This window comes from Eptesicus fuscus, chromosome 4, assembly GCF_027574615.1.
Source record: "Eptesicus fuscus isolate TK198812 chromosome 4, DD_ASM_mEF_20220401, whole genome shotgun sequence".
Taxonomy (NCBI): domain Eukaryota; kingdom Metazoa; phylum Chordata; class Mammalia; order Chiroptera; family Vespertilionidae; genus Eptesicus; species Eptesicus fuscus.
The window spans coordinates 103,344,594-103,369,433 of NC_072476.1; the positions used below are offsets into that span (position 1 = coordinate 103,344,594).

At 44.8% G+C, this 24,840-nt stretch overlaps 1 protein-coding gene across 2 annotated transcripts in view; it reads right to left on the reverse strand.

The window, feature by feature from the left end:
* Positions 1-24,840, reverse strand: part of NNT (nicotinamide nucleotide transhydrogenase) — a 76,344-nt gene that overhangs the window by 30,020 nt on the left and 21,484 nt on the right. For both annotated transcript variants that reach the window (XM_054715275.1, XM_008151648.3), the window contains exons 7-16: positions 23,832-24,019; positions 12,095-12,228; positions 11,616-11,807; positions 10,016-10,169; positions 7,237-7,398; positions 5,881-5,991; positions 4,933-5,078; positions 3,329-3,524; positions 1,307-1,540; positions 87-247 (exon numbers count right to left, since the gene is read on the reverse strand). In XM_054715275.1, the coding sequence (XP_054571250.1) occupies positions 87-247; positions 1,307-1,540; positions 3,329-3,524; positions 4,933-5,078; positions 5,881-5,991; positions 7,237-7,398; positions 10,016-10,169; positions 11,616-11,807; positions 12,095-12,228; positions 23,832-24,019 (1,678 nt within the window). The remainder of the gene's footprint in view (positions 1-86; positions 248-1,306; positions 1,541-3,328; positions 3,525-4,932; positions 5,079-5,880; positions 5,992-7,236; positions 7,399-10,015; positions 10,170-11,615; positions 11,808-12,094; positions 12,229-23,831; positions 24,020-24,840) is intronic.

Here is a 24,840-nt window from a genome sequence, read left to right on the forward strand (position 1 = left end):
CTATTCCGTTGGGGGGTCTTAAAGAGAGAGAACTATAACTAGACTATACTCTGATAAAATACAACGAGTTCCTCTCCAACTCTTACCATGATAGCAGAGAGCGCCGACACGGAGCCCAGGCAGAGGATGCCCGTGCCGAAGCTGGGGTCCAGCATGTAGGGGATGATCCCACCCAAGCTGGCCGCCAGCAGGCCCGCGTTGAGCATGTGCCTCCCGGGCAGCAGGAGGGGCGCGGAGTTCAGGATGCCTGGAACCGAGCACAGGGCCGTCAGAACCTAAGAGCCCCTCCCTCCCTGGGTCTGTCCTCTAACCCCAAGCTACCGACAGGCAACATTAGAATTAAGACATGGCATTCGAAACATCACTTCCCATCCCCAGATACTGAGCCATCAAAGCCAGTGCGAGTTCCTCCTCATAGCAGAAAACTAGCGGACGCAGGAAACGCATGCCTCCACGGAACTGTCCCCTGCGGGCTCCCACCACACGCCTTCCCTCTGGTCACGGAATCCTGAAAAGTCACTTTCCCGTGGGGCCAACACAGAGGCTAAACGTTGTTTTCTCCATCTAAAACTTCAGAACAACGTCCTAGCACACCAGCATTCCTGATTCCATCCCTGAGCCCGGGAGGAGGGGCTGGTTTGCTAGCTGTTTCTGAGGACAAAGGGCGAGACAGAATGTCTTAGGCGGGCAGTTCTTCCTGTGACGTTTAAGCTCCATGGAAGTCCCCACTGAATTTTAATGAGTTGATCACTGAGAGGCAAGACCAGATTTTTACATCACAAACTAGTTTCTCTCGAGACTCGTGTTTTCATGAAAACGCCGGAAGCAGCCTACGTGGGGGTTTTCTTTACTTCTGTTTTCATGTGTGGTTTTAGCAGTAGCTAAAGTTGCCAAACGAGAGCCCAGAAATGTGTATTTGTTTTCAAGTGCCGTATACTAATCACACAAATGCACTCAGTGAGCTTCCCTCTGTTCTGGAAGCCAAGGACTATGACGATGTCACTTTGTTCATACGTGTCAGCCAAGGTCAGTCACTCCCTCTGCGCACATCCCTGTGTCCTGGTTTCCTGCACTAACTGCACGCAGAAGCAACAGCTCCCCAGCCTTACAAGACTTCATCAGACTTGTAAGGATCAATGGAGGGAAGCACCTTCATGGAGAGAAAAAGGGTTTGTATATTCTGAGGGCTACACAAACGCTTCACCTAACAGGTTCTCCTGTTTAGCTACTTTCTGAAATTTTAACAGGCTCTCCTAGCCCCGCTAAACAACAGATACTCACCTTCCTGTGGTGCCGACTCACTTACCCTGCAGTTTTCCATAGGCAATGAGGGAGCCGCTGAAGGTGACCCCGCCGATGTAAGTCCCGAGGTAGGCCACGATCTTGGTGAGGTTTGCCGCTACGTCTGTAGCGAAATGCGGATACTCCACAATGTACTCAGCTACGCAGGTCAGCACCGCCGCCAAGCCCACCAGACTGTGGAAAGCGGCCACCAACTGAGGTAAGTCCGAAATCTGGATGCGCTGGGCAATTGTCAATCCTGTCGGGAAGTGCAGGTCAAAGAGAAATTAAAACAAGACAGACCCTGGAGGAGGAACCGCTACAAAGACCACCCTTAAGGGGCTCCCTCCGTGTCACCAGTAAAGAAGCATCTGCTTCCTCGCAGGTGCTAACGGTAAGGACGCTGGCTACATACACTCCTTCAAAGCAGCAGGTTTTCTCAACACACCTAGCCAAGGCCCAGCTCCAGAGAGCCTCCTCCCTGCACAACCTTCGAAGATGGCCCTGGCCTAGCACATCCTCAGATTCCTTAAAGCTCCAGTTAAATCCCCTGAAACTCTCCCCAGGGCATGGATACCCCAGGCCCGGCACACAAGAACCAGCTGGACATGAAGAAGGCCTAGGTTTTCAGGTGGGTGGACAGTGGCCAAGTCCAAAAGTAATGAAATGCAAATATCTGGGTAATAAATGTCCAAATCAGGGAATTCTGAAGGAGTTGCACAGTTCTGGCCAGGTGATGCAAACGTGCTGAGCTCAACCTATCCTATATAATAAAAGGCTAATATGCAAATCGACTGAATGCAGAACAACCAGTTGCTATGATGCGCACTGACCACCAGGGGGCAGACACTCAACGCAGAAGCTGGACTCTTGGCTGATGAGCACAGCAGCGGTGGTGGGAGCCTCTCCCGCCTCCCCGAGGGGGCTGTCCAACTGCCGGCTTAGGCCCGCTCCCTACGCCAGCAGTCTGACATTCCCCAAGGGGTCTCAGACTGCAAGAGGGTGCAGGCTGGGCTGAGGGACCACCACCACCACCACCCCGGTTCCCAGTGCACGAATGTTGTGCACCGAGCCTCTAGTGTCTAAAGGTTTTCCTGCCTGAACCCCTAGCACAGACACCTTCCTTCAGGGTCTTTCTAGGGACAATCAGGACAAATTGGGCCCAAAGCTAATGTACTGAAAACTATTAGCCACCAGCTCCTCGGAATAAAAACATTTGTGTGTATAAATACACACACGACTTTTTACTCATATCAACGGAATGGAGCACACAGTTTTCGAATAATAATTAAGTATACGATACTCTTAAATGTAAATTCCATACGGCCAATTGATTTTCACAGAATGCTTTTGTTGATTTTTGCCAAACTCTGGTGCCTGCAGCCAACCCAGTGTTTGCTGATGAAGGAGTGTGGTTCCCACATGAATGCTGGTTGGTAATTTTGTTAACAGTAACAAACAAGATGAAAGTGAAGCAAGATGCATGTGAGAACTTGGCTCACTGTCAACCGTGTGAGCGACGACTTCGCTGGATCTGGTAAAGGCTTGCACACACTGGAAGGATACTGGCCCGTTTTTGTGCTATTCACAATATAACGGCTAAGGACACAACACACTTTTCAGTTGAAGCTGCGTTATCAACACTTTCTCCAGCGCTTTCTCAGGTCTGGACAATCAACACAACAGTTAAGTGAAACCACGGCCAATGTCAAGCCACCAGTGTGGTCCCTAAACATGGAGTTGGGAAGAGATGAACAGGCGTCCATCATTAGATGGTATTTCTACCAGAGACAATAAACACAGACAACCTCAAAAGCCTAGATAACAAAATCTAATAAATTAATTAGAAAAGTATAGATAGCAATATTACCTTTGTTTCTACTATAATTTATCTATTTGGTTTTGGTGACTAGTCATCACAGTTGGTATAATTCTCATTCAAACCCAAACACTAAAACATTCACAGAGCAAGTACATCAACTGAGTCAAAAGTGGGCGGAGAAGTGAGCACGGGTTCGCCTGAAGGCAGAAGCCTACAAGTGCTTACCAATGGTGCCGCCCAAAGCCATGGCTCCCGACATCTGAGCCAACAATTCCGGGTTCGGGTTCAGGCCTCCAAGGGTGGCTGCCAGGCCTCCAGCCACGCCGATCATGCCCAATGCATTGCCAAGACGAGCAGTTCCCTGGGTGGAAAGGCCGGCCAGGGCACCAACACAGCACAGACCTGAGCCCAGGTACATGATCTTCCCAAAGGAAGAGGGGGGAGAGAGAGAGGGAGAAGGGGAGAGAGAGAAAGAGAAAGAGAGAGAGAGAATATCAAAACTTTTGGTCTATTAACACAGGAAAGACCTCTCTTGAGGAAACGTGATTCTCTAAAGACAACTTTAAGTGCAGACAATAGAGAGACCACTATGAGCTCTTCTTTTAATATTTCGATATATTTTCCTACCCATTAGGGATACTAAATACCCTCCATTGTACTTGCAATTATACCATTTATGTAAATTGGTTTCTTCGTGCATGATGGCATGCACAAATGTATATGAAAGTACCTAAATCTAAATTATGTCATTATGGGATCTAACCAGATGCTAGAAAGGCGGCGACCGCTGATGCTGCATGTGCCAGGGGACCGGGCCACACACTGCACGAATGTTGTAACTCAGTCCCATGAGATCCACGGGAGGAAAGAATCTTCAGCCTCATTCACAGAAGAGAAAACCAAAGCTTAAAGCGGTTCCATAATTTTTCCAAGGTCAGCTGATCAGTAAGTAGCAAATCTGGGTCAGACATGTGTCTCTCTGACTCACCACTCCAACTCTTCTCAAAAAAGATTGTGCTCATTCAACAAATGCTACATGTTGGAAGCGGGAGAAACCAGGGGAGACCTGATTTGCCTGCTATCTGGGAGGTTTCAATCCCAGTCATTGCGAAGAAACAGAAAATACCAAGCCCAAAGTTGAGAATTATAATTATACTAGAGGCCTGATGCACAAAATTCGTGCAAGGGGCTCAGCCCTTGCAGCCGCGGCGGCTTGCCTCAGCCCTCACAGCCCCGGCTTTGTCTGTAAGGTCATCCGGAAGGACGTCGGGAAGGATGTCCGGAAGGTCGTTCAGCTGTCTGGTCTAATTAGCATATTACATTTTTATTATTATAGATGTAGACCTTTCAAAGTTCAACTAGATTATTTGTTTGGTTATAGAGTATTCATTTTTAAACTATCTTTTTAAAATTAATTGGCATAACACCTCCTGATAACAAGAGATGATATACTGGATTTTGGGGGAGTGGGGAGAGTAAGAAAAGGACTAATAGTACTTAACAATATACTTTTTCAAATTTATTACTGATTATTTCATTGCATCCCTACACCAATCCAGCCAGGTGCACAAAGAGGACGCTAATAACCTTCTCGACTATTTGTACATGTGGAGAAACTTGGGGACAAACCGGGGAACCCACATTTGCACATTCAGTGAGTGGGTCCACCTGGCTCCAGAATCCAGGGTCCCGATGCTTTATTTGACCAAGATGTTTCTAGAGTTATTGTTGTATCTGCATGATAGAGTGTGGATACTGGTAATGAGAATGTTACTCCAGTTGAGAGAAAAATAGTGGCAAAAGCAGAAACTTTCCAAAGAGTCTCTTACTTGTTCAATGTTATAACCGCTGGAGAGGGCAGCTAAATATCCTCCCACGAAGGTGCCAGCAGGGAGCAGATACAGGTAGTTGTATTCCGGGGGGTCAGTGGGGCGCTTGAACATGTCCAGCATCCTCTGAGTCACCAGAAAGCCACCTTAAAAAATAAATATAAGACAGAGAGGTTATGTCATTGAGCAACACGATTGTTTTAAAGCGCTTCAATTTTTCTATTTTAAGCACCTTTATCATCTATGGATAAGTATCATGTTAAGTAACAGGCGGTCAAAATTAGAAACTATTTCATTATTTAAGCCAGTTCCATTGAAGGAGGGGAAAAAAAAAAACACCTAAATTTGCCATCAGGGCAGAACCAACTATTGCCACATGACTACAAGTAACCAGCCATTCAGACGGCGTGGGAATGCAACCCATCAAAGGCAGGGTTTATTTTCTAATAGGTTATCCTGTTTGTTAAAGCCTACAATAAATTAAAAAGAAAAAATACCACATCAACAGGCACCGGATTTCTTGGACCCTTGAAGAATTTTTAGCTACAAAATAGCATCAAGTGAGTTTCGTGCACAAATTATGTGCTAAGCTTTCGGTTTATAGAAATAAACACAGGCTAAGCTAAGGCAAGAGACTAAAATTTTTATCTCAAATTAGACTCTAATCTAGAGATGTTATGATGATAATTCTTCATCAACTTAGTGCCCAACTATGCATTTAATAACTTTCCAGCGAACTTGTATTTGTTTTGTGTTGGGACCTTGACAGTTTTATCAAAAGAGTTTCTAAAACTTACAGACGGGCAAAGTAACTAATTTCCCTTCCTAGAGAGCATTTATGAACTGAGTGAAACATTTTTAATGGACTGTCTATTTTATACTCGTTTATATTTGCTTCTCCTGTCCCTGTTCCAAATAGCACTGTGGCTTCTGTCCCCGCCATCGTACCTGCGATGTTGACCGAGGATATGAAGGTAGCAAGAGCAGCGAGGCTCTGAGACGTGGTGGAGGGGTACAAATGCCCGCCCATCAGCGCCAGCCCACCAACTGCAGTCAACCCTGCGAAGAAAGCATCAAGATGGTAAACAGCGCCCTTAGCCAGTTTGGCTCAGTGGATAGAGCTTCAACCTGCGGACTAAAGGGTCCCAGGTTCGATTCCGGCCAAGGGCACATACCCGGGTTGCGGGCTCTATTCCCCCAAGATGGGGTCGTGCAGGAGGCAGCCAATCAATGATTCTCTCTCATCATTGATGTTTCTCTCTCTATCTCTCTCCCTTCCTCTCTGAAATCAATAAAAAGTATATTTTTTAAAAAAAAAAGATGGTAAACAGCCACAGTGACACCGCCAATCAGTGTCACAGCGGAAGGACGCCACAGGCCCAGGTTCATAAAGGAGAAAGTCCTCACACAGCTTTCCCACCGAAGTACCATTTGGGCAAAGAGTTAACAATACCCCTCCCCCTTTTGCATACGATTCTGAGCTTCCTCTGTCTTTCTATCTCCGTTCCCCTGCCAACGACATAAATCAAAAAGGTGGTTAGATAACGTTGCTATGGTGAAAAGGGACCCCCGGGGATAGGCTGCAACTGAACTGGAAGGAACGGTCCCTGGACTAGAAGACGTGACGGTGAGGCCATCGTTTGGGCCTCTCCTGAGATGGTACTTCTTGGAACTGGACATCATCCCTGCGGAGATCCCGAAAGCTAAGCCTATGGCCATGTGCTAAGAGAGGCCCATGGCGGTCAGCAAGCATCCTAGCAGGGCAGCTCCCACGTGTGTCCCATGTGGGTCTCGTTCCTCAGATCCAAGCTCTCCCTGGGGGCCGCAGGGAACAGCCCCTGGGCAGGGTGTGGACTGCGGCAGGGCCCTCTGTGAAGACTCGCACCCAGGGAGCCGCCGACGCTGCCCTACTGGCTGCTGTGTCCTGCCCCAAAGCTTCAGGTGAACCTCACACCAGGGGCAGGGGCTGCGGGCTTGCTGGGCCGCACGCTCAGCCAGATCGAAGAGCCCCAAGAGGAGGCTGCCCCACGAGTCTATGGGACACTGCTTCCCAAATGTTATGGCGGTGGGGGGGGGGGGGGGGATCCCTACTTCCACAGCAGTCACAGCCAAAGGAAATGACAGCGGCTGCACTGCTGGAGGTGGAAGCCGCCCAGCCCAGCCCCATGCCTGTGGGAGCCCAAGCCACCACAACCACAACCCCTGACGCCAAGCCAGGCCATTTGCAAACACAGACTCCATAAACCTTCTGGAAAGCACTCTATAAACCCATGCAAACCCGAGACGGGGGGGAGAGGAACAAACCTGAGATCGCGTTAGTCACGGACATCAGTGGCGAGTGGAGGGCGGGGGTCACTCCCCAGACGGTGTGGTAGCCCACAATGCCGGCCAAGCCGAACGTGGTCACCATCTGGGAAAAGGCTAAGTTGGGAGCTGAGAGGCCCAAGCCCAGAATCCCGGTGAGACCTGCAGAGGGAGAGGAAGGAGGATGAGCTGACAGCCACGTATCTCAGGAAGACTGAAAGCACATGTACACCCCCATACCAGCAAACACGTGGACTAGCCGGCGCTTTTAAATTCCACACCCTTGCCAGTAATGAGCAGATTTTTTGAGACATTTCATGGCTGGGAAGGGAGAGAGAGGATGGAGAGAGGTATTGTGAACAAAGCTCAATGTCCTGGCCACCTGCCCCCAAAATAAAATAAATTGTAAAATCTATTCAAAGTGATGAGTCACCTTAACAGCAATGTGCACATTTTCCTTTGTGGGGCTTGTTCCCTGCCCTGTTTCAAGTGTCACTGACAATGTCACGTGTGTCTAGACAAGTGTTTTTCTTCCCCAATGACAGGCCTATGGATCTCCCCAAGCATTTCCCACTCGGGCAAGACAACCTTTCTCTGGCAGGGCTCCTGCCAGGCCAGACCTATGTCATCTCGGATGTGGCTGAGGGGAGGGTTTGAAACGAGTAGGAAGGGTTTCACTGCCTCCGGCACCTCCCACACATGTGGCTTCCACCCACCCGGGCCGGAGTTTTGCAATTGCTCCCGAATCTGCGCTGGACCGCGGGGCGGGCAGGCAGCGCCCGCCTCAGCACCAAGTCAGCAAAGAGGATTGAACAAAGACCAGGGAACGCGGCCAATTCAATTAAGAATGTCACAATACAAACAGTCGGCTCTGGACATACATCTTCAATTATCGCCTCTCCTAACAGCAAACATGTGGACGGCTGCTGGGAACAGAAGGAAGGGTGACCCAGTGGTCAGGAAACGCGGGATGAGAGCAGGCGACCAGGGAGCTGAAGAGGGTCCTTTTTGCCCTGGATACGAACTATTTCTTTATAAGTGGTACAGACAGAGCATGTAGGAACTGACATTAATTTTACCTTAACTCATTCAGTAAGACTGTAGTTTTCACTTTTACTTTCACACACACACACACACATAGAAGAGTTCCAGTGCAGAGGGAGAGTTAGATAGGATATTGTCTGGTGCTCCAGTTAATCTGTAGAGAAGCTGCATGGGGCTGTGGTGAAGAATACCTTTCCTCAAGCCAGAATGCCTGCATCAAATCCCGATTCGGCTGCTTACTAGCTGTGTGATCTCGGACAAGTTACTTAACTTCTCTGTGCTACAGTATCCTCATCTGTAAAATTATTAGACCTTTGTCTTCATGTGGTGAAATACAGAAATCACATCTGCAGGTTTTCTTATCAACTATTTAATAAACTAATGTGTTTACTACCATACACGTAATAATGTCCGATGTCCAATTTCTATAGTCTGTGTAACAGAGGAAAAAGAAGAGAAAGGCAGAGGACAAAGAAAGGGGGGGAAATAAAATCAAATTCCTTGAAGTACGCTATTCAAATAGATTCCTAACACGTACACAATAAAAATGACTTGTTTTCATGACAAAGGAGGAAGTTCAAGGTAGAGAAAAACAAATACAGGGCCATCCTTTTATTCACTGGAATATGTCATTGTCACACCTATTAAAACGCAATAAACTTTAACTTAACATACATAAGAAAAACCTAGAAGAATGAATCATCCTATTTCTTCATGAATCTCAAACAGAAATGGCAACTTACAATCCCACTGATATACGTACTCTCCGTGTACATTACAATAATCCGGCTTCATTTTTTTAACAAACAAGTGCAAGTAGGGACACTGCCCATTTACTCACAACATTCACAACTAGAGGTTCTTTTAGTCATTTTGCTGAGATTTGCTCTTTATTCAAGGAGAGTTACATACTTAGCTTTCAAACATCTGGACTCACATGGGACTTAGGGGAATGCTGAGGCTACAAGAATTCTCTGTGCCTGGTGCTGGTCCTTAATTCTTCAGAGTTTGCTTTTGTTTTGGATTGGTTTTGGCTCTAAGCAGATCTAAACATTTTTAATTTATTCTATGAGAGAGAAACCAATAAAATATCAAATATCCATATGTCAGACTCAACAAGTCATAGCCAGAATGAATATTTATCCTTATGTTATAATAACTCTTTAGTGTTTTCCCAAAAAATGAATTTAAAAGCAAAGGCTGGATGTTAAATTGCAAAGAAAAGAGATAAGCATTTAAAAATTGAACTTTTTTGTACGAGGTGGATAATTTAGAGTGTTGGCCAAACGTTCCAAGGCTATGCCTGTATTGCCCTCTCTTCCACGGAAACATCTGGTTCCCTAGTGTTCCCCGGTCTGACCCAGCTGTGCAGACCATCAGAACTAATGTCTTATAAACCGCCAAATAAACAAATAAAAAACCACATTTATACGCACTTCACGTCAACACGATCTGACGTACATCGCTACACAGATAAAAGTGTGAACAATCATACGGGTATTTAAAAGTATTCATTCCAGCATTTAGCATGGGGCCTGTTAGCTCCTGGGGTAGCAAATCTACACAATCTGCAGCTCCACCGGGTGGGACAGATCGCATGTTTATGGAAACCTGCTTCTACGGGCCCAACTCCTAATGGAATCCAAAGACGGGCAAAAGCATTTTATTTACTGCTCCTGACAGGACTATCCAAATTCAGATCATCAAGACCACATCCTGGTCAGCGGGGCCTCACCTGCGGTGTACGCCGAAGCCGTGGTCATGGTTTTCCTGAAGGGCGTGACTGTGGCTGCTTTTTCCGCTTCCAGCTCAGCCACTGTCTTCGGCTTCTCGGGGGCGCCCTGAGGAATGTTTTTCGGTGTGGGAGCAGGGAAGATCACTTCGCCATCCTGACAGAAATTAGCAAAAACACATTTCTTAAGTCAATCCAGTGTTTTAAAAATATGTTGGAGGGGAAAAAAACTGTTCTTTTAAAAATAATTTTAAATGAATTTGTATAGCCCTGCCTGGTGTGCTCAACGCTTCGAGCGTCAGCCTGCATACCGAATGGTTGCAGGTTTGATTTCCGGTCAAGGGCACATATCTGGGTTGCAGGTTCAATCAGGCCCTGTCTGGGTGTATTCAGGAGGCAACCAATCGATGTGTCTCTCTCTCTCTCTCAGACCTCACCCCCTCCCACTCTCTCTATAAAAATCAATTACAAAATATCCTCGGGTGAGGATTAACAAAAAATAAATAAGTAAAAATAAGTAAATGCATATAATTTATAAATTGTCATCTATAAGATATATAAAACCCTAAGTGACCCTTATGACCAGTCGACCTCAATCAGTAGCTATGACACACACTGACCACTAGGGGGCAGATGCTCAATGCAGGAGCTGCCCCCTGGTGGTCAGTGCGCTCCCACAGCCAACCTCCTGCGGCCAGCCAACCTTCCATGATCCCTCCCCACCCCCCGACCATGACCCCCCCCAGGCTGGCCGGCCCTATCAGGACTGGGCAAGATGGCCCCAATGGCCCCAATTGCCGGCCAGGCCAAAGGACTCCACCTGTGCACGAATTTGTGCAACGGGCCTCTAGTTTTATATAAATATATCATGCATGTTTATGTAAATATATGTTTGTGTTACACATACATGCATAGATATATAACTTGTATGTGCATAGAACACATATAAAGAATACAGATCAAATCCTTAAAAGCAGATAGGTTTGAGAAACATTTCATTTTCACTTTATTCAATTCTGATTTTTTTATTTTGCTTGTTTCTGTTTTTCAAAAGCTATGCATATTTTAGGTGTGTCATATGTGTACAGGCAGTCCTCGGGTTACATCGGACTCGACGTAAGTCGTTTCATAGTTACGTCGCCATCTCCCATTTATTTAAAAAAAAAAAAAAAGATCTGTCATTTCAACGTATGTACACATGTGCTTTATGTTTTTTTGTTATTTATTTACCACAAGTAAAGGTCAGGAATTGTTATCTTTCTTTTAATTTTTTTTTTTACTGTTTCACTTCATTACTGCTGTGTATGTGCTCCATGTGAGTGACATAGGTGCTTATGGAGGTGGGTTCTGACTTACAGTAAAAATCATTTTATGTTGCACCGTAGGAACGGATCTCCAATGTAACCCGAGGACCTACTGTAGATAAGTCTTTGCAATATTTAAGTCATTCTGCATTTTTAAACAATTTTATTGGCAAAAAAAAGCAACACATCACTACTTTATTAGAATGGACCTCAATTCCAAACTAGGATTCTTCCATGAACAGACACCCTGAACCAAGTTTGCAATGAAGACTCAGGAAAGAACAGATCTCTGTACCCACCTTCATCACGACAGTTCCTCTAATGACGTGGCCCATTGTACCAAAGTCAAAGTCATCTTTCACTTCAAAGTGAAAGTTATCTTTGTCCGGGCTGATGGCCTTCAGGAGCTTGGTGATGTTGTTGGAGTACAGGGTGCTGGCCTGCGTGGCCATGCGGCTGGGGAGGTCTGTATAGCCTATGTGAGTGACGCCCTGAATGAACAAAAACGCAGTCAGAAAGGCCTGTTCGCACGCTCCCATTCTTCCCAGGACAAGTCACAGTCAAAGGCAAGGCTACGTTTCGAAATTCTGTACCTTTATAAATACATACACAGACTCACAAACAAATATACATTTCAAAAGGAGCTTTAAACGTGCCTATTTTTTATTTTTACAATGTTCAGGCTTCAGTGTTTCTAAATACATAACGGAATAAACACTCACACAAATCGGTGGAGATGTGGGAATTGGTTCATAGAAGAGGAAGCTTTGAGCGATACCTTATGAACATACAGTTCTCCTGGCTTCGTGGTTTCAAAGTTTCCACCAGCCTCTGCAGCTAAATCCACAACCACTGAACCTTCCTTCATTGACTCGATCATTTCTCTACTAAATAAAACCGGCGCTTTTTTACCTAATAAAACCAAGGAAAACAGTACAAATTACTTCATAGTCTTTTAAAACTATATCCTGAGTATTACAGTCGTCTCTGGGCACTCAGGAACTCAGCACCTGAAATTTGAACTCTTTCAAGAGACCCCTAAAGTCCATCCCACAGGTGAGAGCGGTCATTCTCTAAGGAAGCATAGGACGTGAGCTGCAAAGCCAGGGTGGGAGATGGGGCTAATGGCTCAGCCTGGAAATCCCAGCACTGCTCTTCCAAAGGGTTTATTTACCTCCAGTACCACTCATGAGAGAGAAACATTTTGCTTGGTTTGGTTTAAAAAAATTTTTAAAAATTTAAAAAGCAGAATAATAAGCTATTAAGGAAACTATGTGCACCCAAATTGGACAATTCATGAGAATCACAAATGTCAAGGGAATATTCAATAGTAATTTATGAATTACAAAACAGAAGCTTCCTAATCATGTTAACAAACATCGCCAGGTATTCCTGCACGTTATATTAATCTATCCTAATTTAACACAGGATAACTCTGAGGAGAGTCAAGAAAGTGCCCCAGATGCATGGTCTCCTGAAGCTGATTGAGGCAGCCCTGTAGGGCACCAACACAGCCCCTCCATCTCAGTGGAAAACGACTACGGAGGCTAAGAGGGCTGTGTCCGGGAACACGGAGATCCTGACCCCAGCTAAAGTCAAGCAGACTGCTTTTTTTTTTCAATGGGAAACCAAAAAAATAAAATCAAATGACCTTTATTATACAAATACATTTATACTTAAATGTTGCCTAAGAACAGGTGGTTAAACCCCAAAAGACCCACAAATTTATCTGGTGGGCAAATGGTGACTCAAGCAAAGTACTTTCTATGTGAGCTCCACCCCTGGAACCACAGGAAAATGTTCTCCGCGTAATTAATTACTTGTCAAGGAACCACAGAAAAAGCCAGGCCAGCAAAAACTTGGGTTTCACAAATCAAAGGCCTGGAGATATTCCTCAATGTACTAATGCCAACGAAACATATTGGTCAACAGCATATTTTAGCAGATTGGAGAAATTCCTAATGAGCTATTTAAAGAAGAAACCTAAAAACAAGCTTTTACCTAATAATTTAAAAACATACTTATTTTTAAAAAATGTTAAGGATTATGTTAATAATTTACCTCTCATAGCTGCAAATTTCCATGTAGCTAAAAGTCAAAATTTTACCACAACTCCATAAGCTATGGAAATTCTCACAAAACAATCTACCGCACTTAAATGGTAGCATAAATAAGAAAATGTATAATATTCTTAGATAAATTATAACATTGTGTGCCTTCCACTACATGTTAGATGTACATTAGCTACCAAAATCCCTAAAAAATTAATCAATGAGTATTTATTACACATTCTGATTTTACCAGTTAATACAAAGTGATTTCAAGGTTATCTTTAAAAACAGAAATAATACTGTTTATTTCTTAGCCATTCAACTTAGCTCAGAACAAGATTAATTCATAAAAGAGCCTCAATGGTCCAGCCGGCGTGGCTCATTTGGTTGAGTGTCAACCTATGAACCAGGAGATCACGGTTTAATTCCCAGTCAGGGCAATCGTACCCATGCCCGGGTTCTGGGCAGGATCCCCAGTAGGGGGCAAGAAGGAGGCAGCCAACCGATGATTCTCTCTCATTCATTGATGTTTCTGTCTCTCTCTACCATCCCTTCCTCTCTGAAATCAATATTTTTTTTTTTTTTAAAGAGCCCCAATGAAAGGGTTATCTTCATAAAGTTCAGGTAAAACACAGGTCAGCCGTGTTTCTCCGCAGGGAGACCCATGGCAGATTGCCTTCAATGGGCGCTGGTTCTGTACTTTCACAAGTACGTGCAGAGCCTGACAACCTCAGAGACCACCTTCGACATTCCACACAGTCCTTGAGAACATCTGGCTTCCTACTGCAAACGCCGCCGAGCATTTCAGTCCCGAGTAATGTTCGCAAGACCCGGTGTTACCAATGAAAGAGAAGGAAATTACGCTAATATTCTACAGGCCAGACCCTACAGTGGGTGTTTTCCTACATCTATTCCTCCAATAACTCTGCAAGGTAGAACTGTTTACACACTTTCAGGGATGAGGAATCTGAGAGACACATCTGCTGTTAAGCAGTGGTACTGGGAATCCCAATCTACTCATCTGTCTCTGGGTCAGGATCTGACCCCCAATGAACACATGACATGCAACCAGATAAAAATGACAAAGTGGGGAGGAGGAAAGAGCTGTTCGCTGGTCAACAAATTCACATTTCTTATGGGCTGAACTGTGGCCCCGGAAAATTCACGGTTTTGTTTTTAAATATCTTTTTTAATTTAAGTCGAGTTGGATTTTGTTACAGTAGCCCTGGAAGGCTAATAAAGTGCTCTCATCTTCCCGAGCACACAGTTAGGCGACAATCCCCAGCTTCCCTCACCGTTAGATGTGGCCCCATGGCTACCTCTTAGCAAAAGAAATGTGAGCAGGACTGGTGTGTGCCACGGCTAGGCGTCCCACACACCCTCCTCCGCGTCCCCTTCCTTGGCCGGCTGGAACAGAGACAGCGCCCAGAGTGACCTCCACAGCTTCCGGATGGGGACGGCCACATGGTCACGCCTGACTTCCCCCTGGGGACCACACGAAGGAGAGCTGCCCACCAATGTGTCAACCATCCCTCACCGTTCACTCAGCAAGAAGTACATTTGTAGGATGTCTGAGCCATTACACACTTTGGGGTTAAGTTGTTATGCAGCTAAGACCCCGCTAATACCAGGCCCAAGAAAGGATGGGGAAGGTGGGACGCGGGAGGTACAGAAGTGCACGGGGTGGGGAGTTCTCTGGCGGGTGCTGCTTCACCTAAGACAGCCTCCGCCTCCCCATCCTTCCCGCCCTTTTCCACTCGGGGACTACCAGCAGGGAGCCCAGAGCTTCCCGATGTTGCAACACGCTTTTGGACAAAGAACAGACCAAACCAGAATTCCGCAGCACACATTTTCCTAACAGAACATTTGTTAAATTTAGCCCAGTCGCTCACTAAATGCGCTCAAACAACACTCTAAGAAGACGAGACTGATAAATGGAAACAGAAATCTCCCCATTTTGGCACCCTCCTCCCGATGACAAGTCGCCCTGTGGGTGTTGAAATCTACCAAGAGGTGCGGAGACAGCCCGTGATTACCAGCCCTTGGTAACGATGTGGCAACATTTAAGTATTTCTCTCTGCCCTTCAAAATTCTCAAAACCAATGAAACTTCGTTAAAGTAATATTATAAAATTCTATACAACCATTCTATACAATAATACATTTAAGGAAGAGGAGGATGATAACTGAATCTGATTACTCAGTAAAAAAAAAAGTTAGGCCCAGGTGGTGTAGCACAGATGGTTAGAGTATCATTGGGATACACCAAGGTTGCATGTTCAATTCCCAGTCAGGGCACATTAAATACGTGGAACAACAAATCAATGTCTCTCTCTCTCTCTCTCTCTCTCTCTCTCTCTCTCTCCACCCCCTCCTCCCCTTTCTCTCTCTCTCTCCTCTCTTCCCCATCCTCTCTCTCTCTCTAAAATCATTTTTTTAAGTTAAATAATTCAACTAAGTTGGAAATCACTGCTCTATATAGTTTTGTCCCGGAAGAGCATAATGCTTACAGAAGAAAGAACAGTCATCTGAAAAATAAACCTTTACTTTAGGGCAGGGGTGGGGAATCTCCGGCCCGAGGGCCACATACGGCGCTGGAAATCATTTGGTCTGGCCCTGCCAAGGCATTAAGGGTGAATTAATTAAACGTTTGACCAAATGGAGCAAGCTAACTGTTAAGTTGATAATTCTGTATGGCCCACAAATGATGTTATAAATCTCCAAATGGCTGTTGGCAGATGAAAGGTTTTCCCCTGCTTTAGGGGAAAACTTTGCTCAGTCATCCAAACAAAATTATCTTCGTGGAATTTCAAAATTGGAGAGTGCATCACTGTATTCATTCTCTTGTCTGAAAGAACACGTTTGAAAATCAGTGTGGAAAGTTATGCTTTTGTGCTATATCTCTACTCCATGTAAAAGACATGGCCACACCACTAGAGAGCCCGTGCTGGATTTCAGGAGAGCTCTCTCAGGCTGGGTCACATGTGTAAGGCCCTGGCATATCAGAGAAAAACACCCCTTCCCATCTTTCAGCCATGTAAAATCACCACAGGGTCCTTTAAGGGGTCTACTCTATGACCCTAACTGGTATAGAGAAAAAACGAAAGTACTATTACCCCTTTGGGTGATATAGATTGTGCCTAAAAAGAGGTCCAAGTATAGATGGTCTAAAGAATTACAACTTATAATCAAGCAGTGAATATCTTCCTTCTTAGCTTATCGGACACTTTCCACCACCTAAACAAACCTATCACTACTTCCTAATCCTACCTCCTGACAGGTCTAACTAGCCACCTCCTACTGCAAACTGGGCAAGTTTTGATACTTAGGAAAGTTAGGTTCTAAGTCTTTTTTTTTTTTTTTTTAATTTTTTTTAAATTTCTTTATTGATTAAGGTATCACATATTTGTCCTCATCCCTCCATTGCCATCCCACACCCCTCCCCACGCATGCCACCACCCCCCTGTTTCTAAGTCTTTTTTTATTAAAGCATAGTTGGCATACAACATTATATTAGTTTCAGGTGCACAATACAGTGACTCAGCATTCACATATCTTATGATGTGATCACCACACTAAGTCTAGTAACCATCTGTCACCATGCAAAGCTACCACACTATTACAGACTATATTCCCCTTCACCTTTCTCATCCATCCCCCGCCCCCACCCCACGGTTTGCTCTTTGTTTCTATGAGTCTGTTTTTGTTTTGTTTTGTTTGTACATATTTTTTTTAATTCCACCTATATGTGAAATCATGTGGTATTTGTCTCTCTGACTTGTTTCACTTAGCGTAATACCCTCTGGATCCACCCAGGTTGTTGCAAACTTCTTTCTTTTTTATTGCTGAGTAATATTCCTGAGTGTGTATGTGTGTCTTCTTGATCCATTCATCTATCTATGAACACCTAGGTTGCTTCCCTAACTTGGCTATGATAAATAATGCTACAATGAACATAGAGATGTACGTAACTTTTTTGAATTAGTGTTTTCATTTTCTTTAATAAATATTCATGAAAACCAACAATCAGAAGGAGAAATTAAGAAAATAATCCCATTTACAACTGCATCCAAAAAGAATAAAATACCTAGGTGTGAATTTAACCAAGTAGGTGAAATACCTGTACTCTGAAAACCATAGTCATTATAGAAAGAAATTGAAAAGGACATAAATGAAGGTAAAAATATACCATGCTCATGGAAGAATCAAAATCATCAAAATGTTCATACTACACAAAGCAATCTACAAATTCGATTCAATCCCTAGCAAATATCAATGGCATTCTTCTCAGAACTAGAACAAATAATCCTAAAATTTATATGGAAGTACAAAAGACCCCAAATAGTCCAAGAAATCTTGGGAGTGGGGGAGTTAGAGATATCACACTCCCTGATTTCCAACTATAATACAAAGCTATAATAATCAAAACATGAGGTATTGGCACAAAAACAGATGCATAGATCAATGGAACAGAATAGAGATCCCAACTTATAAGGTCAACTAATCTATAACAAAGGAGGCAAAAATATACAATGGAGAAATAACAATCTCTTCGACAGTGGTGCTGGGAAAAGTGGACACATGACAAACCACTACCCCACACCATCCACAAAAATAAACTCACAACAGGCTAAAGACTTGAATGTAAGACCTGCAAATATAAAACTCCTAGAAGAAAACACAGGCAATAAACTATTTGACATCCGTCTTAGTAATATCTTTCGGGTGTGTCCCCTCGGGCAGGGGAAACAAAAGCCAAATAAACAAACGGGACTTCATCAAATCAAAAAGCTGTGCACAGTAAAGGAAACCATCAACAACACAAAAACACAACCTGCAGATGGGAGAAGATATTTGCAAATGACATAGCCAACAAGGGATTAACATCCAAATTATATAAGGAATTCGTACAACTCAATGACAAAAAAATAAACAATCCTATCAAAAATGGGCAAAGGAGCCCTGGCCAGGTCGCTCTGTTGGTTAGAGTGTCCTCCCATATTCCGAAAGGTTTCGGGTTTGATTCCCAGATTCCCAGTCAGGGTGAGTATGGGAGGCAATTGATCGATGTACCTCTCACACTCAAATTAAAAAAAAAAAAAAAAAAATGAGTGAGGATTTTAAAAAACACAAAAACAGTTCTCAAAAGAAGATACACAGACAGCCAACGGACATGAGAAGATGCTCAACGTCGCGGGAAATTCAAATCAAAACCACAATGAGATATCACTTCACCTGCAGAATGGCTGTCATCAATAAATCAACAAACCAGTGTTGGCAAGGATGTGGAGGAACAGGAACCTTTGTGCACTGTTGGTGGGACTGCAAACTGGTACAGGCACTGTGGAAAACATTATGCAGACTCCCAAAAAGACTAAAAATAGAACTACCTTCCAGCTCAGCAAATCCACTTCTGGGTATGTATCGGAGGAAAATGAAAACGCTAGCTTCCCAGTCCTAAGTTACCCTCTGCAGTGTTCCTACCCAAAATGGAGCCAACAGAGCATTCTCCCTCTTTCCTTGGATAGCCCTGGAAAAATAAAGGGATTGTACCAACCGAGACCTACGGGAGGCACCCAGGATCGTTAGGGTGGCAACATCTGCTGAGCCACTACTGTGTGCCAGGCTCTGTGCTAAGCACTCGCCACCACGCCACCACGGGCTAAAGCCAACACTCGCTGAGAGCACAGGACGCAGCGCAACTGAGATCCACTGGGAGCTGAGGCACCGGCAAAGGGCTGTGAATGAAGGAGAAGGAGGGCTTACCACCCAGTGGAGGCGGCAGAAACCAAATCTCAGAGGGAGGAAGGAAGTGTTAACTAATGAGCAGGCTTTCGAGGGGCAGGGCAGAGCCCGGATACATTCCAAAGAGAGGGAGCGATGTGCAAAGGCCTGAAAGTCCTTGGTCTATTTGAGGAGATCACCCCGGCCAGCGTGACTGCAATCCGACCCGGAGAGCGCTACATTACTTTAACATGAGGCCCCAAAGCTAAATCTGGCCCAAACGCTACTGAAATACCCTACCCAGAAGTACAGACGTGGTAGCAAAGGTTGGGGGTGTGGGGGTGACGTGACCCAATCCTGATCATTTCAGAGGCCTTTACTGAAGGATGCAGGGAACCCGGTGCTCCAACACAAGTCATCATTATTGAACAAAGCCCTAGGCCTTCCAATAGCTCCGGTCCCATCACACAGGGAGGGCCAGACCTGAGGTGGGGAAGGGACAGCGGAAAGCTTCTGATTTTCAGTGAGGTGGCCTTCAGGAAAGCCTTGACATGGAGAAGACTGTTTCTGGCAGGTAGACTTGGCATGCGCTCCACAGTACTCCGTTCTCACTGGGATTTAGGTGAAATCCGCCTGCACACGGTCAGGGCTAAAGCAACACGCTTGCTCCTCACCCCTCCCCACTCGCCCCTCCTTAACTCACTGATCAGATCTTCAGCCTGATTCAGCCTCTTCCGGTCAAATATTCCAAGTCTATTTAAGTCTCCCTAACAGGTTTCCAGAACACTAGGGATGCTAATAATAATAGCCATAACCGGTTTGGTTCAGTGGATAGAGCGTCGGCCTGAGGACTGAAAGGTCCTGGGTTTGATTCTGGTCAAGGGCATGTACCTTGGTTGCGGGCACATCCCCAGTAGGGGGCATGCAGGAGGCAGCTGATGGATGCTTCTCTCTCATCCATGTTTCTAACTCTCTATCCCTCTCCCTTCCTCTCTGTAAAAATCAATAAAATATATTTAAAATAATAATAATAATGCCGAAACCGGTTTGGCTCAGTGGATAGAGCATCGGCCTGCGGACTCAAGGGTCCCAGGTTCGATTCCGGTCAAGGGCATGTGCCTTGGTTGTGGGCACATCCCCAGTAGGGGGTGTGCAAGAGGCAGCTGATCGATGTTTCTCTCTCATGAATGTTTCTAACTTTCTATCCCTCTCTCTTCCTCTCTGTAAAAAAATCAATAAAATATATTTTTTAAAAAATAAATAATAATAATAATAAATCTCTCGTGTCTCAAAAGGTGTAGCAGGAAGATTATGAGCACAGCCTGAGCATGCCCAGAGCGGGGCTGCCTTGCTTTCTAAGTAGTCTCGAAGGTCCAAGAGCTGGACAGGAGGCTGGGAGCTGACCTGTGCACAGCGCCACGACATGGGACAGCCCGCGAGGCCCCATCCTGATGACACCTACATCAAGTGAAATCCCAGCCTTTACCTGATTGCCCAGCCCACTCCTGGGGTCCAGATGATGGAACTCGTATGTGGTACAAAATCCCAGGTCGCACAATAATTAGCTGGCTCCAGAAATATTTCATCCCACATACACCCCACACGCGTACAAGATCACCGTCTTTCCAAGCCCCCTGACCGATGTGCACCTGGGAGAAAGGAAAGGTTCCCGAGTCCATTAAGTTGTAACCCGAAACAAGCTGGCTGGCTGTGTCCCTCTCAGCATTCTCATCCACCCAGGCCTCCAGCACGGCCACGAGGACTGGGTCTAAGGAATCTGAACTCGGAGAACTTCTGACATTTAACTTAATCTCCTCTGGACCCAACTCAAGAAAAACCTTAGAATAACTTCTGCCCTAAGATCTTTCAGGAGTTGGACATGCCACCAGGTGACCCGGGCAAAGGCTCAGGACATAAACCTGCAGAGGTGCACGCAAGGACACTGCTGTTCAAAGGGTATTTGCGCCTTTACATGATCTTTTCCATCTTTTTTCCTAGTGCTCACGCTTTCCGGTTTCAGTCCCCGAGGGAGATAAAAGATGGTTAAAAAGATCCCCTTCCGCCTTATAATAGTGTAATTAACTTTTCCTTTTTTGGTTTTGAAAAGAAAAGAAATAACAGAAAGGTCCTTTTCAGGCCAGCTTTCTGAGTGTGAGCTCTGGACCAATGCACTGGTCTCTCTGTACATTTAATGTGCTGAGGCGATCGTAGCTTCAGAAGAGGAACACAATAATAAAACTTCTTCAACAGTCTTCTTTCAGACTTGTTATATACTGGGGTGGCTGCATTGGTTAGAGTGTTGTCCTGGTACTTCAAGGTTGTGGGTTTAATCCCCAGTCAGAGCACATACAAGAAGCAATCAATGAACACATAAATAAGTGGAACAATAAATTGATGTTTCTCTCTCTCTCTCTCTCTCTCTCTCTCTCTCTCTCTCTCTCACACACACACACACACACACACACTCTCTCTCTCTCTGCCTCCTGCTTCTCCCTCTCTCTAAAAATCAATAAAAACATATCCTCGGGTAAGGATTTAAAAAAAAAAAAGACTTGTTATACAATTTGACTTTCTACTAAAGTACACTTACTATAAACTACTTATTTAAAAAATATATATATTATGGGGGATAGGCCCTAAAAGTCAGTATGTGTTTTATATGAGAAGTCTTATTGCCCTAGCCAGTTTGGCTCAGTGGATAGAGTTTGGCCTGCAGACTGAAGGGTCTCAGGTTCAATTCCAGTCAAGGGCACATGCCTGGGTTGCGAACTCAATCCCCACTGGGGAGGGGGCGAGGGGGGGAAGGGGGAGGGGGCAGGGGAGGGGGGAAGGGGGTGAGGCGAAGGAGGTAGGGGCGGCGGGGAGGGAGACGGGTATGCAGGAGGCAGCTGATCAATGATTCTCTCTCATTAATGTTTCTATCTCTCTCTCCCTCTCCCTTCCTCTCTGAAATCAATAAAAATATATTTTTTTAAAAAGAAGTCTTGAGCTCTATCACTCACTTCAAGCTTTATGATCAATAATAATTCTATACACTGTGTCCAAACTATCCTGTTCTTTAGAACAAGGTCGGGCTTGACTAGATCTAGCTTCAGGGCCTCATTTACTCCCTGAACAAATGTTTTAGCACCCTCTACTGGCCACTTGTCGCATCTAGTCAGCAGCTGCCTTTCAAAGGTCAGATGGCACAGCAAGGCCACCCACCCCTCCCACAAGCCACCTGTGCAACAGCTGAGCCAGGCGCCACTGCCACAGAAGGACAAATCCTGAGCCTCTCCCCCTGGCTGGCCTGCTCTGCACCCACCACCAGGCCTCATTTCTACACACACAGACTCTTCAGTGGGCTGAGCCCATAGGGGCCTCCTGCCCGGCTGCCTATCCTGCCATCTCAGGTGGGATGGGGGTGTCTGGAGAGACCACCCCACCTATGAGGTTTCACCTGGACACACAGAGGACAGAAAGAAGAGCTGGGAGGCACGTATTGCCCCACAAGCTCATGGATATGATCAAATTCTTGCCCTTGGGATTATCATAGCCAGATTTTGGGGGGAAAGGGGGTTAGAAGAGAACTTCTCCTTTCCCATGACTTCAGGACAAGGCAACTTCTAATTTCCCAGTCCCCTAGAGAAAGTGAGGTTCTGTTAATAGGATCTGACACAAGGAACCATAAACCCTATGAGATTTCAGACAAGAAAAAAATTAAGAGTCATCAGGGTATTCGTTATTCGATAACACATGGAAAGAACATAAGAAGAGAAGAGCTGCCCGGCTGGCGTGGCTCAGTGGTTGAGCATCAACCTATGAACCAGGAGGTCACAGTTCGATTCCCGGTCAAGGGCACATGCCCAGGTTGTGGGCTCGATCCCCAGTGAGGGCCTACAGGAGGCAGCCAATGAATTATTCTCTCATCATTGATGTTTATATATATATATATATATATATATATATATATATATATATAAAAGAAGACAAGAGCTAAGAATATAAAAGGTGGAGAGTTTCTTCACTCCCATATCTTGCTAGATCAAGTTAGTGTTTATTGAGTAATAAGTGCTTATTAGTTTGACACCATCATCTATTGAGTGAAAAATATTCTTTAGAAGAGGATGTAATACTGGACTAGAAAGTAATTCCTGATATCCAAAGAGCACACAATTTGGTTACAAAGACCAAACATGTCAAAGGACATAACTAAAAATGACAAAGTGCCATATCCTTTAGTAAAAATATATGTACTGGAAGTTACATAAATATACACACAGCCGAAGCTCCCCTGTCTTTCCACATATGAAAAAATGATCATCAAAATATCAGTAACGGGCTCATCTCTAGTGGAACTTCCGATCTGTACTTCTTTCCCTCCCTACTTTTCAGTTCCGTTTGAATTTCCTACAATAAAAAGGTAGCATCTTAACAAAAAGACCAGAAATAAATTAAAAACCAATTTACCACGGGTATAAACAGAGAAAATTATGTACAAATATAAACTTGTACATAGACTATGATCTATGAACACAGATAAAAATACACAGAAAAAAGACTGGAAGCCAATAAACCAAAATACTAATGACCGTTGCTCTCTAGGGCTGTGGTGATTGTGTCTTTTCTGCCTCTCATGTGCTTTCTCATTTTCTACAAAGCAAGTCGATCTTTACTTGAAGAAATTCACTCGTTCGACAATGACTGACCCCGGTCTGAAGAAGTCATAGCAAAGTGCTGCGGGACCAGGGGCTGGACACACCTGGGATGAGGGCGGTGCTGATGAGAATGTCCACCTCCTTGCACTGCTGAGCGAACAGCTTCATTTCAGCCTCGATGAACTCCTTGGACATCTCCTTCGCGTACCCGCCTTGGCCCTCGCCAGACTCCTTCAAGTCCACCTCCAAGGGCTCGGCACCGAGAGACTTGAACTGCTCCAAGGCCGCGGCTCTGGCGATCGTTGAGGGAAAGCAGTGGTTATTTTAGGCCCTTAATACGGAACCAAGGTCATCATTCACGCAGACATTTTTTAAAAGAAAAAACTGTATATATTCAAAGTGGAGGCTTCCTTTCGATGTCTCTGATTGGACTGTTTCAATGTTTTCCTAAAGGGAGTTAATGCTTTTATGATAAGTATTTTTTCAAGGGGGGAAAAAAAACCTATAGAGAATCCCAACTTCTTAGTCAAATTACAAAAGGAATGTCACTATTACCATCTCTAGTAATCGATTGTCTCTGTGGCTCCATTATCAATGATGATGGGAGTTCTGACCTATATTAAGATTTGCCTTCATTCAAATCACTCAAGTGGAGGTTTTCATCTGTAAGTGTTCTGACTTAGGGGGACTTTTCCCATATAAATGACTCTTCTACTTAGGCATGTTTTACCGGAGTGATCTTTGCCCATAGTCCTCATTAAATTGTGTTTGGGGGGGAAAAAGCAACTTGTAAATGGTATAAATGGCAAATGTAAAAAGCCAACACATTCAAATTATGTAAAAATATATTCTGTTATTTTTTTTAAAAAAATGCTGGCCAAGCATTGCGCACTGGTTGGAAAACCAGAGCCAACAGAGATCTGAGTTCTGTGATAGACAGTGCTTGACTCAACAACACCCATCCCTCGGTGAGTCCCAAACTTCCCTGGTGACAACAATCACTGCAGCTGCCTGCTAACAGTTCAAATTCCCATTAAATGACAATCTCAGCCCAGGCCGGGCAGCTCAGTTGGTTGGAGCCTCATCTCAATACACCAAGGTTGCAGGTTCAAT